Source organism: Oncorhynchus mykiss, chromosome 30 (assembly GCF_057628025.1).
Source record: "Oncorhynchus mykiss isolate SJ-2025 chromosome 30, ASM5762802v1, whole genome shotgun sequence".
Taxonomy (NCBI): domain Eukaryota; kingdom Metazoa; phylum Chordata; class Actinopteri; order Salmoniformes; family Salmonidae; genus Oncorhynchus; species Oncorhynchus mykiss.
Window position 1 is genome coordinate 35,717,501 of NC_143051.1, and position 14,051 is coordinate 35,731,551.

Consider the following 14,051-nt stretch of genomic DNA (forward strand, 5'->3'; position numbering starts at 1 on the left):
AATTCAGACAAGTTGAACAACACAAGAGTCATCAAATAAGTAGATGGAGAAAGAAGTAGCAGAGAATGTATGGCGTCTGGGTCGATGGTGGGGTTGGGTCTCTCCACAGTCGAGCTAATTCCATATCATAAGGGAGGGGGGGGGGGGGGGGGGGGTTGCTGGGTGTGTTGTGTGTGTCTCCGTTGACAGGAACACTTTGCTGAGTGCTTTTTCTAAAGCCTCTGGCTAATGGCTTTGTGAAGGGTGCTGATGAAAATGAGATGGCTTTCCGTGATGATGGGAGTCTTTTAGCTCGCGCCGAGAGGAGAGGGGCGCTGAGCCCGATGGTGTGTGTGTGTGTGTGTGTGTGTGTGTGTGTGTGTGTGTGTGTGTGTGTGTAATCAGTTCAGAGTCTGTGTATCATGTGTTTTTGGGCACTCCTTTGTTCTCATACCTTGGTGTGTTACTGTACGAGAATCAGTGTGATGATGTGTGTGTGTGTGTGTGTGTGTGCTCCTCGGTGTGTGTGTGTGTGAATACAGCTTCCACTAACCTGGCACGCTAGTTGACACGTTGACCTGTGTGTAGAACCTCTTGTTGGGCAGGAGCTCCGACACTCCGTTGAGGGCCTCGACCGTCAACGTGTAGTTAGAGTTGGCCAGGAGGTTAACCACGGTCACCGTGCGCTCGGTCACCCCGCTCTGCTGGGGCATGAAGCCCACGCTGGCCCCGCACGGCTCACACTGCAGCCCCACGCACCGGCGGCAGCCCACGCTGTAGGTCAGGTCCCCCCTGCCGCCCGTGTCCGTTGGCGCGCCCCACTCCAGGATCAGGGTGGACTGCTTGAGGGTGTAGACCAAGTCTTTGGGAGGAGAGGGGGGGCCTGGGAGGGAGTAATACATAGATATATAAATGTCATTCGTAGTTAAATACACGTGATTCATGCTTAGTGCCTCTGTATGCTGTATGAACGTGTTTCACATACTTACTACCTACAGTGCTATAGTAGGTGTCAATTATTTGATTCCGCCTTTATTTAACCAGGATAGTCATTGAGAACACGCTCTCTTTTACAATAACGACCTGCCCAAGACAACAGCGGTATACCGCGCAGAAAAGTAACAGTCAAAAGCAGACTGGGAACGATTCCGGTACATTTAGACAGCTGTTTGACTGAATGACTACGGACTGATTAAGATCCGATTTGCTCAGTAAATTAAAACTCAGCACGTTCACCATTAAAACCAGTGCCAACCAATTACCATAGGACACTTCACCCTGTGGTCCATTCTCAAAGTGTGCTCCACCACACTATGCTCGTTACATGGTGTGATTGTGCCGGGCCAGGATTCATGTGTAACACTCTGATAGGATTGAGATGAGGACGGTGCACGGAGCCGTGGGGAGAAAACAGAGAGAAAATAAGACTTGAACCAAAGCAAAGAAAACAGCTTGCCTGGTCGAGATGAAATACGAGTGTGTTTACGACGACAGAACAAAGGAGCCGTACGTGAGCGACTGCCGCTCGCAGGCCATCTTTCGTCACTCGGGATTTCTAGAGACAGTGCCTGAACGACTAACCACCTCATCTTACGGTGGATTGAGAGGCAAAAAAAAACACAGAGAGGCCTTTCCGATCAATGATGGTGACGTGCACAGTCGCGGGTGTGTGAGAGTGCAGAGAGAAGGGACCGTCTATTCCTTGTGTCAACAGTCTTGGCTGGAACAAACGACTTACAAACGGCAAACGCGAGTCAGCAGAGAAAGAGGTGGTTCGTGCTCGCGGAACGAGAACCCTCTCTTTACCAAATGTGAAACACGATCGGGGGTGCATCTCAATAGTCCTGCGCGGCTTCCTCTCTTCGTCTCCTCGCTACATTTTGACAATGGTCAACCAGTCACGTAAGACGGTCATGCACACATGGACACAGAATGTTCCCTTCCCAGGCCCAGCACTACGTAACTCAAAATCATTTATATGACGCAGTGCCATAACTGTGCATGTTTAAACAGATGAACATAACATGAAGGTTTTGGTCCATTAAGTGATATCAATAATGTAGTGGTGGTGTGTGTGTGTGTCTGTCTGTGTGTGTGTGTGTCTGTGTGTGTGTGTCTGTGTGTGTGTGTGTGTGTGTGTGTTGACAGTGCATACTGTATCTCTGTGGTAGTAAATAATGAATGTGTTTGTATAGAGAGGGGTGATTAACGTGCTGGGGTGACAGGGAGGGGCATTTAGAATACGCTCTTATCCAGAGAGATTTAGGACTACAGTCAGTGCATTTAACAAAAATAGGTAAGACAACCAGTCTTATATCACAGTCGCATATTGCATTACTGAAATTATTATCAATACACCCTAAGCCAGAAATGAATTTTCACACCTTTGTCAACCTCTAGTGTGGAACATGATAGTTCCTTAGTGATGTGGACACAGAGGAACTTGAAGCTCTCGACCTGCTCCACAACAGCCCTGTCGATGTGGATGGGGGCGTGCTCAGACCTCCATCTCCTGACCAGCGTCTTTGTCCTGCTGACGTTGGAGGGAGAGATTGTTGACCTGGCACCACACTGCCAGGTCTCTGACCTCCTCCCTGTAGGCTGTCTTGTCGTCGATCAGGGCTCCCTGTCGTCTGCAAACGTAGTGATGGTGTTGGAGTCGTGCGCAGCCACGCAGTGAACAGGGAGTAGAAGAGGGGACTGAGCACGCACCCCTCAGGAAAGCGAAAAGGAATACCTAGTTAGTTGCACAACAATGCATTCAACCAAAATGTGTCTTCCGCATTTAACCCAACCCCTCTGGGGCCCCCGTGTTGAGGGTCATCAAGGCAGTTGTGTTGTTGCCTACCCATACCACTTGGGGGGGCGGTCCGTCAGGAAGTCCAGGATCCAGTTGCAGAGGGAGGTGTTTAATCCCAGGGTCCTTAGCTTGCTGAGGAGCTTTGTGGGTACTATGGTATTGAAAGCTGAGCTGTAGTCAATGAATAGCATTCTCATATCAGCGTTCCTTTTGTCCAGGTGGGAAAGGGCAGTGAGGAGTGCAATGGAGATTGCATCATCTGTGGATCTGTTGGGGCTGTATGCAAATTTGAGTGGGACTAGGGTTTCTGGGAAATTGTGTTGATGTGAGCCATGACCAGTCTTTCAAAGCACTTCACGTCTACAGATGTGAGTGTTACGGGTCGGTAGTCATTTAGGCATGATTCCTTAGTGTTCTCGGTCACAGGGACTATTGTGGTGTGCTTGAAACATGTAGGTTTTACAGACTGGGTCAGGGTGAGGTTGACAATGTCAGTGAAGACACTTGCCAGCTGGTCAGGGCATGCTCCGAGTACAAGTACTGGTAATCAGTCTGACCGTGCAACCTTGTGAATGTTATCCGGTTTAAAGGTCTTAGTCACATCGGCTACGGAGAGCGTGATCAAACAGTCGTTCTGAACAGCTGGAAATCTCATGCATAGTTCAGTGTTGCTAGCCTCGAAGCGCATAGAAGGTATTTAGTTAATCTGGTAGGCTTGCGTCACTGGATAGCTCGCGGCTGGGTTTCCCTTTGTAATCTGTGATAGTTGCAAGCCCTGCCACATTCAACAAGTGTCAACAAGAGCCGGTGTAGTAGGTTTTGATCTTGCTCTTGTTTGGCGCTTTGCCTTTTTGAAGGTTTGTCGGAGGGCGTAGTGGAATTTCTTATAAGCTCCAGATTGGTGTTCCGCTCCTTGAAAGTGGCAGCTATGCCTTTAGCTCAGTGAGGATGTTGCCTGTTATCCATGGCTTCTGGTTGGGATATGTACGTATTTTCACTGTGGGGATAACGTCGTTGATGCACTTATTAATGTAGCCGGTGCCTGATTTGGTAAACTCCTAAATGCCATTGTATGAATCGCGGAACATATTCTAGTCTGTGTTAGCCAAACAGTCCTGTAGCTTAGCATCCGCTTCATCAGACCACTTCTGTATTGTGCGCTTCACTGGTACTTCCTGTTTGAGTTTTTGCTTGTATGCAGGAATTGGGAGCATAGCGTTATGGTCAGATTTGCCAAATGGAGGGCGAGGGAGAGCATTGTATGAGTCTCTGTGTGTGGAGGAAAGGAATTCTAACTCAGGCGAGCAGAACCTAGAGAATTTCTGAATATTAGAGGCTGCGCATCAGTTTTTATTAACCATCCCCCGATGCAGCTGTTCTGTCCAGCCAATGTACAGAAAAACAAGCTAGATTTATATTGAACATGTCCTTGTTCAGCCACGAGTCGGAGAAACAGAGGATATTACAGTTCTTCAGATCACGTTGATAGGAGTCTCGAACGGCGCTCATCCAGTTTAGTCTCCAGTGATTGCACGCTCGCCAACAGAACGGAGGGTAGAGGCGATTCATCCACTCTCCAACGTAGTCTCGTCAGGTATCCCCGCACGCCGACCTCTATAGCGCCGTCTCCTCCTTCGAGTGTCGGGGATTTGGGCCTGATCCGCGATAATCAATATGTCTCTCGCCCCCAACTCATTGAAGTAGAAGTAGAAGTCCAAATCAACGTTAGTGATAGCTGTTGATGCCCAGAAGCTATTTTAGGTCTTAGGAAACAATGGCAGAAACATTATGTACCCCTAAAAAGTTACGATCAGCGCCCCCAAAAAAATACACAAAATAACACAATTGGTCAGAAGCCCGTAAAAGGGCCACTATTCCTTCCGGCGCCATCCTGATAATGAGTGTGTGTGTGTCTCTCGGTGAGGTTTACGTAACATGGTAAAAAGGGGCGTGGAGCCAGAAGCAGGGCACAGCTGTGGTGGGTGATGTGTTCATCAGCACGCAGAGAGCATCAAACCTTCACTTATTCAACAACACACGTGCGCAACGCATGAGAACGCACATACACACAGCTGGGCCTGTATATCCCTTATTTTCCCATACGCTCTCTCCCTCTCAACTCCTAAGTTCCACTCCTCCTCTCCTTACATCTGTCTCTCCCTCTGTCTGTCTCCCTCCCAGCACACAATAGCTTGGTGGTATCAGGAGATGATCACAATTACTGAATCAATATTGTAATTAATGTGGTAATTACAGCGCTATAAATGTTATCACAGGCTGCCCCCTTGTAGATATAAAAGCACCGGGAATCAATATCGTGATTAAACCTTCTAATTACAGCGCTATAAAAGCTAGAGCTGATCCGGGAGCCCGAGAATGAATACAGTCCCTTGCTGACCTCTGTGTTTTATTGTCTGGTATACTGTAGCGCTATAGAGAACATTCTAGGTGGATTAAATCAGGTGGCGTGTGTGTATTTAACCATCGACACTACAGAGGCTTAGTTATTCGAATCAATATGGCTGCCCCCGGCAGGTATGGAATTGGACGTGAACGTGCGTCTTCGTTGGAGGTTTTGGCATTTAGTGTGGTGGGGGGGGGGGGGGGGGGGGGAAGGGTGGATAGAGGGAGAGACTGATAAGAGGAGTGACAGGGTGATATGGCTAGGGGAGAGGCGATGTGATAGAGGGATATAATCAGCCGAGGAGTTGCGTAGGGACAGGTGCGCGTGTCTTACGGGTGCAGGGGGCCGAGGGGTTGTCCAGAGGGGTCCTGAAGTGGTCCTCCTCACACACACACACCACCGAGCCTTCCTCCTCCGCCACACTGTTGGCCGGGCACGGAAAACACTCCTGCTGTCTGGAAGACATCTTGTACGAGCCAGGGGGACACGCTGAGAACACAGAGAAACAAATATGCATTAAAAACACATTACACATTATTATTATTTCAGTTGGTGTATGTTTTAAAACGGCTGTAAAATACTGATAATGGTTTAGCGACATGGGGTAAGTACATTCAAGATAATTATGAGAGAGAGAGAGAGAGAGAGAGAGAGAGAGAGAGAGACAGAGAGAGAGAGAGAGAGAGACAGAGAGAGACAGACAGAGAGAGACAGAGAGAGAGAGAGAGAGAGACGGAGAGAGAGAGACAGAGAGGGACAGAGAAAGAGAGAGACAGATAGAGAGAGACCGAGAGAGAGAGAGAGACCGAGAGAGAGAGAGAGCGAGAGCGACAGAGAGAGAGAGAGAGACAGAGAGAGAGAGAGAGAGAGAGAGACAGAGGGACAGAGAAAGAGAGAGAGAGACACAGAGAGAGACAGAGAGACAGAGAGAGAAAGAGAGAGAGAGAGAGAGAGAGACAGAGAGACAGAGAGACAGAGAGACAGAGACAGAGAGACAGAGACAGAGAGAGAGAGAGACTGATTTAGAAGAAAAGTCAGTCTAACTAACACATGACGTGGAGCCTCTAAGCCTAACATATGGTCAATAGAACTGGACCAGCTAGTCAGTACAGAACCAACACATGCTGTCCAATCGCTCTTCAGGCACCGAGTTGCTTCACTACTTGACCCTCATCCTCTCCTTCTGCAACTCATTCTGTCATCCTGGTAAACTCCTTATTACACAACTCTGTTCCCTCTGGGGCTGAGGGTACAGAGAGGAAGAGAGAGTGACTACACACACACACGTCGCGCACGCACGCACGCACACACGCACACACACACACACACACACTCTTTTCCACTCTCTCTCACTGGGGTTCATTTTCCGCTTGCCGTGCCAGTGCTCCGGGTGGTAATGTGTGTGAAATCAGTTGAGCGCTGCTCCCCTCTCTGTCACGGGGGTCCCCAACAGCATTCCTACATTAAAACCTCAAGCAAGCCCTCTCTTCCCATTACAATCACCACCATCATCACCGCTGTTCCCTATCCTACTGCACTGGGGTTATATAATCCATGCGTGTGGCTGTGAAGACAACCGGCCCCAGCCTCAACGACGTTACCGTGTCTGAGTGGAGGGTAACGCCAATAATGATGGGGTGAATGGTGAAGAGATGGTGGGTTTGGGTGTAACACACACACACACACTGATTAGCCCCTTCAAACTCCCTGAGCGGAGACTGATGTGAAAGAGTGAGTGAGTGTGTATGGCGTGGCTGTGTCTGTGTCTGTGAGAACCTTGTAAGAGTCTGTCTAACGTCGGCCATAACACCGACACAGAACAGCTTGCTTTGTAGGGAACCACTCTTTGGCTACAGTGTTGCAGAGTGTGAAGAAAAAGCTAGCTTCTGAAATGGCTGGATGCAGATGCTCTCTTTTTGGCGGTGGTGCCCGTTTTATCAGTATACAGTCGTGGCCAAAAGGTTTGAGAATGACACACATTAATTTCCACAAACTTTGCTGCTTCAGTGTCAAAGGGTGAATATTTGCAGTGTTGACCCTTCTTTTTCAAGACCTCTGCAATCCACCCTGGCATGCTGTCAATTAACTTCTGGGCCACATCCTGACTGATGGCAGCCCATTCTTGCATAATCAATGCTTGGAGTTTGTCAGAATTTGTGGGTTTTTGTTTGTCCACCTGCCTCTTGAGAATTGACCACAAGTTCTCAATGGGATTAAGGTCTGGGGAGTTTACTGGCCATGGACCCAAAATATCGATGTTTTGTTCCCCGAGCCACTTAGTTATCACTTTTGCCTTATGGCAAGGTGCTCCATCATGCTGGAAAAGGCATTGTTCGTCACCAAACTGTTCCTGGATGGACATTCTTGCTCTCTGAGAATGTGTTGGTACCATTATTTATTCATGGCTGTGTTCTTAGGAAAAATTGTGAGTGATCCCACTCCCTTGGCTGAGAAGCAACCCCACACATGAATGGTCTCAGGATGCTTTACTGTTGGCATGACACAGGACTGATGGTAGCGCTCACCTTGTCTTCTCCGGACAAGCTTTATTCTGGATGCCCCAAACAATCGGAAAGGGGATTCATCAGAGAAAATGACTTTACCCCAGTCCTCAACAGTCCAATCCCTGTACCTTTTGCAGAATTTCAGTCTGTCCCTGATGTTGTTCCTGGAGAAAAGTTGTTTCTTTGCTGCCCTTCTTGACACCAGGCCATCCTCCAAAAGTCTTCGTCTCAAGCTCTGTACTGGTGGTGCCCCGATCCTGAAGCTGAATCAACTTTAGGAGACGGTCCTGGCACTTGCTGGACTTTCTTGGGCGCCCGGAAGCTTTCTTAACAACAATTGAACAGCTCTCCTTGAAGTTCTTGATGATCCGATAAATGGTTGATTTAGGTACAAACTTACTGGCAGCAATATCATTGCCTGTGAAGCTGTTTTTGTGCAAAGCAATGATGACGGCACGTGTTTCCTTGCAGGTAACCATGATTGACAGAGGAAGAACAATGATTCCAAGCACCACCCTCCTTTTGAAGCTTCCAGTCTGTTATTCGAACTCAATCAGCATAACAGAGTGGTCTCCAGCCTTGTCCTCGTCAACACTCACACCTGTGTTAACGAGACAATCATTGACATGATGTCAGCTGGTCCTTTTGTGGCAGGGCTGAAATGCAGTGGAAATGTTTTTGGGGGGATTCAGTTCATTTGCATGGCAAAGAGGGACTTTGCAATTAATTACAATTCATCTGTTCACTCTTCATGACATTCTGGAGTATATGCTAATTGCCATCATACAAACTGAGGCAGCAGACTTTGTGAAAATTTATATTTGTGTCATTCTCAATACTTTTGGCCACGACTGTACCTACCGTATGTGGTATCTAAATAACAAACGTGACCGTCTTCGCTGGTACTGGGCTCTAAACCAAGGCCCAAATCAAAGCTGGCTGGACTGCGCTCTCTCAGACGGACCCAAAAAGGGACGGGGTGGTTGGACAGAAACCACGTTGGCAATCTGGGAGTGTGTTCACTGCGTGGCTGCATTGCCCTCCACATTTAGATGAGTGCCATGGCATTTCAGATGAATAGCAGATGAGGGAAAGAGGGAGAGAGAACAAGAGAGAGTGCACACAGCTTGGCCAGGACAGCTGCCCAACTGATCAATTTGTGCGAGAGGCTTGATTAAATGGGACGTGTAAAGTCTACTCCCCCCCCCCCCACCCCCAACACACGTATTAATAACGATGGGTCGTGCCAAGTTCCTCTAGGAGAGATTTTAAAAAAGACAAAAAAATATATTAAAAGAATAAGAAAAGGGAAAATCAAAGGAAAAGGGGCCAAGCATATAGTACCCAGCTCAAGCATATAGTACCAGATCAAGCATATAGTACCCAGCTCAAGCATATAGTACCAGATCAAGCATATAGTACCAGATCAAGCATATAGTACCCAGCTCAAGCATATAGTACACAGATCAAGCATATAGTACACAGATCAAGCATATAGTACCCAGCTCAAGCAGAGAGAAAGAGTGTGAGTGAGAGAAAGAGTGAGAGAAAGAGTGAGAGAGAGAGAGAAAGAGCGAGAGAGAGAGAAAGAGCGAGAGAGAGAGAGAGAAAGAGCGAGAGAGAGAGAGAAAGAGTGAGCGAGAAAGAGCGAGAGAGAGAAAGGGCGAGAGAAAGAGCGAGAGAAAGAGCGAGAGAGAGAGAGAGAGAGAGAGAGAGAGAGAGAGAGTGTCAGTGAGTCAGTGCGCTATGATCAAGGGAGACAGGTCATGTAATATACATCCTCAAGCAATGTAACGCTGAGCTCTGCTATACCACGTGTAATACTGTACGGTGAAGAGAAAGACGCTAATTGTGGAGGCAAACAGGATGTTACGGAGGAGGCAGTCACACAGAGGGAGCGCTAGACAGGTCAAACACACACCCACACGCCACTGTATGCCCGTTGTTGTCAATACTCTCGTACTGGTTACCATTTTCCAAGCCGTTACCTAGGTCAAAGTTTACATTTGTCAAGCTAGGCCTATATATACACATGACTGTTTTCTACTGCAGTGTCCAATCTGAAAGCTGGACAGAACGTGGCCACCCATTCTCATGACGCAAAACCAAAACTAAATAGCATTATTTGACTGCTGACAAAAAGGCAGGTGAATGAGTCTCTCTCTCTCTGTGAATATTATTAAGGCTAAAAGAGGTTTGCTTTGCACACACACACACACACACAACAGCTAAGAACACACACACACACACAACAGCTTAGAACACACACACCGACACCGAAAGCTAAACACACACTCGCACCCAGGGAACACACACCACAACCCCCCCCCCCCCCCCCCCCCCTCTGTCTCACATCCAAATGTCAGGGTTAGTCTTGCAGGCGGAGGGAGGGGTGGATGGAATGGGGGGGGGGGGGGGGGGGTGCTGGAATCAATAATTTATGGCCCCATATTCAGATCACTGGCTCTCTGCTGTTAATGCTAATTGATGAAAGACGGGCTAACCAACATTATAAAAACCCCATTCCAGAGGGAGGAAGAGGGACGTTTTACAGGTCCTGACAAACGGCCGGGGAGGAATGACTGATCACAGTAACACCTATTGCTAATGGAGGGGACATGCTAGATGTAGCACAACGATGATCGCAGCGATGCATAACCCAACCTAATGTAGTCTAGTACGGTCCGCTTGTATCCAAAGCCACTGACAGTCAGGCGTGCTTACATTTGACATCAAATCCCATTTTATTGGTCACATACACAGGGTTTGTCATGTATTGTCATGTTGTGTGTTTCTGTCCTTTCCCTTCACCCTGTCTCCCTCTGCTGGTCATTGTTAGGTTACCTTTTCTCCCCCTCTTTCCCCCAGCTGTGCCTTGTCTCCTCCTAACTACCCATTCACCCCGTTTCCCACCTGTTCCCTTATTCCCTCTGATTAGGTCCCTATATCTCTCTCTGTTTTTGTTCCTGTCCTTGTCGGATTCTTGTTTGTTGTGTTTCATGCCTGAACCAGACTATCGTCATGTTTGCTGTAACCTTGTCCTGTCCTGTCGGAATCTGCCGGTCTATCTGAGCCTACCTATGTTTGGTTATTAAAGAAGCTCTGTTTAAGTTAATTCGCTTTTGGGTCCTCATTCACTCACCGTAACAGAAGAATCCGACCAAGAATGGACCCAGCGACTTCGGATCCTCTCCACTCAGCCGTCGAGATCCAGGGAGCGATGCTAGGCAGACACGAGCAGGAATTGTCTGCTGCTCGACATGCCGTTGAGACCCTGGCCACCCAAGTCTCCAACCTCACAGAACAGGTTCACCATCTCCGCCTCGATCCACCGGCCACTTCCAGGGCTTTCGAATCTCCGGAGCCCAGAATCAATAACCCGCCGTGTTACTCTGGGGAGCCCACTGAATGCCGCTCGTTCCTCACCCAGTGTGATATTGTGTTTTCTCTCCAGCCCAACACTTACTCCAGGAGCACTGCTCATGTCGCCTACGTCATATCTCTCCTTATTGGACGGGCTCGTGAGTGGGGCACGGCAATCTGGGAGGCAAGGGCTGAGTGTACTAACCAGTATCAGGACTTTAAGGAGGAGATGATACGGGTTTTTGATCGATCTGTTTTTGGGGAGGAGGCTTCCAGGGCCCTGTCTTCCCTATGTCAAGGCAATCGATCCATAACAGACTACTCTATTGAGTTTCGCACTCTTGCTGCCTCCAGTGGCTGGAACGAGCCGGCTTTGCTCGCTCGTCTTCTGGAGGGTCTCCGCGCAGAGGTAAAGGATGAGATTCTCTCCCGGGAGGTTCCTTCCAGCGTGGATTCCTTGATTGAACTCGCTATTCGCATTGAGCGACGGGTTGATCTTCGTCACCGAGCTCGTGGAAAGGAGCTTGCGTTCTCCGTTGCCCCCCTCTCCGCATCACTACCATCTTCCTCTGCCGGCTCGGGAGCTGAGCCTATGCAGCTGGGAGGTATCCGCATCTCGACTAAGGAGAGGGAACGGAGAATCACCAACCGCCTCTGTCTCTATTGCGGTTCTGCTGGTCATTTTGTCACTTCATGTCCAGTAAAAGCCAGAGCTCATCAGTAAGCGGAGGGCTACTGGTGAGCGCTACTACTCCTGTCTCTCCTTCAAGATCCTGCACTACCTTGTCGGTCCATCTACGCTGGACCGGTTCGTCAGCTTCCTGCAGTGCCTTAATAGACTCTGGGGCGGAGGGCTGTTTTATGGACGAGACCTGGGCTCGGGAACATGACATTCCTCTCAGACAGTTAAGGGAGTCCACGGCCTTGTTCGCCCTGGATGGTAGTCCTCTCCCCAGGATTCAGCGTGAGACGCTACCTTTAACCCTCACTGTTTCTGGTAATCATAGCGAAACCATTTCTTTTTTGATTTTTCGTTCACCTTTTACACCTGTTGTTTTGGGCCATCCCTGGCTAGTTTGTCATAATCCTTCCATTAATTGGTCTAGTAATTCTATCCTCTCCTGGAACGTCTCTTGTCATGTGAAATGTTTAATGTCTGCTATCCCTCCTGTTTCCTCTGTCTCTTCTTCACAGGAGGAGCCTGGTGATTTGACAGGGGTGCCGGAGGAATATCACGATCTGCGCACGGTGTTCAGTCGGTCCAGGGCCACCTCTCTTCCTCCACACCGGTCGTATGATTGTAGTATTGATCTCCTTCCGGGAACCACTCCCCCCCGGGGTAGACTATACTCTCTGTCGGCTCCCGAACGTAAGGCTCTCGAGGATTATTTGTCTGTAGCTCTTGACGCCGGTACCATAGTCCCCTCCTCCTCTCCCGCCGGAGCGGGGTTTTTTTTTGTCAAGAAGAAGGACGGGTCTCTGCGCCCCTGCATAGATTATCGAGGGCTGAATGACATAACAGTTAAGAATCGTTATCCGCTTCCTCTTATGTCCTCAGCCTTCGAGATCCTGCAGGGAGCCAGGTTTTTCACTAAGTTGGACCTTCGTAACGCTTACCATCTCGTGCGCATCAGGGAGGGGGACGAGTGGAAGACGGCGTTTAACACTCCGTTAGGGCACTTTGAATACCGGGTTCTTCCTTTCGGCCTCGCTAACGCTCCAGCTGTCTTTCAGGCATTAGTCAATGATGTCCTGAGAGACATGCTGAACATCTTTGTTTTCGTTTACCTTGACGATATCCTGATTTTTTCACCGTCACTCCAGATTCATGTTCAGCACGTTCGACGTGTCCTCCAGCGCCTTTTAGAGAATTGTCTTTTTGTGAAGGCTGAGAAGTGCACTTTTCATGCCTCCTCCGTCACATTTCTCGGTTCTGTTATTTCCGCTGAAGGCATTAAGATGGATCCCGCTAAGGTCCAGGCTGTCATTGATTGGCCCGTCCCTAAGTCACGCGTCGAGCTGCAGCGCTTTCTCGGCTTCGCGAACTTCTATCGTCGTTTCATCCGTAATTTCGGTCAGGTGGCAGCTCCTCTCACAGCCCTTACTTCTGTCAAGACGTGCTTTAAGTGGTCCGTTTCCGCCCAGGGAGCTTTTGACCTCCTCAAGAATCGTTTTACATCCGCTCCTATCCTTGTTACACCTGACGTCTCTAGACAGTTCGTGGTCGAGGTTGACGCGTCAGAGGTGGGCGTGGAAGCCATTCTCTCTCAGCGCTCCCTCTCTGACGACAAGGTCCACCCTTGCGCGTATTTTTCTCATCGCCTGTCGCCGTCGGAACGTAATTATGATGTGGGAAACCGCGAACTGCTCGCCATCCGGTTAGCCCTAGGCGAATGGCGACAGTGGTTGGAGGGGGCGACCGTTCCTTTTGTCGTTTGGACTGACCATAGGAACCTTGAGTACATCCGTTCTGCCAAACGACTTAATGCGCGTCAGGCGCGTTGGGCGCTGTTTTTCGCTCGTTTCGAGTTCGTGATTTCTTATCGTCCGGGCTCTAAGAACACCAAGCCTGATGCTTTATCTCGTCTCTTCAGTTCTTCAGTAGCCTCCACTGACCCCGAGGGGATTCTCCCTGAGGGGCGTGTTGTCGGGTTGACTGTCTGGGGAATTGAGAGGCAGGTAAAGCAAGTGCTCACTCACACTCCGTCGCCGCGCGCTTGTCCTAGGAACCTTCTTTTCGTTCCCGTTCCTACTCGTCTGGCCGTTCTTCAGTGGGCTCACTCTGCCAAGTTAGCCGGCCACCCTGGCGTTCGGGGTACGCTTGCTTCCATTTGCCAGCGTTTTTGGTGGCCCACCCGGGAGCATGACACGCGTCGTTTCGTGGCTGCTTGTTCGGTCTGCGCGCAGACTAAGTCCGGTAACTCCCCTCCTGCCGGCCGTCTCAGGCCGCTTCCCATTCCCTCTCGACCGTGGTCTCACATCGAGTTAGATTTTGTCACCG

General features: G+C 49.3%; 1 protein-coding gene across 2 annotated transcripts in view; it reads right to left on the bottom strand.

Annotated features, from left to right (window-relative positions):
- The window catches only part of LOC110487605 (ephrin type-A receptor 7-like), a 186,975-nt gene that overhangs the window by 48,419 nt on the left and 124,505 nt on the right, over positions 1 to 14,051 (bottom strand). For both annotated transcript variants that reach the window (XM_036971408.2, XM_090228176.1), the window contains exons 4-5: positions 5,517 to 5,672; positions 533 to 862 (exon numbers count right to left, since the gene is read on the bottom strand). In XM_036971408.2, coding sequence (XP_036827303.1) covers positions 533 to 862; positions 5,517 to 5,672 — 486 coding nt within the window. The remainder of the gene's footprint in view (positions 1 to 532; positions 863 to 5,516; positions 5,673 to 14,051) is intronic.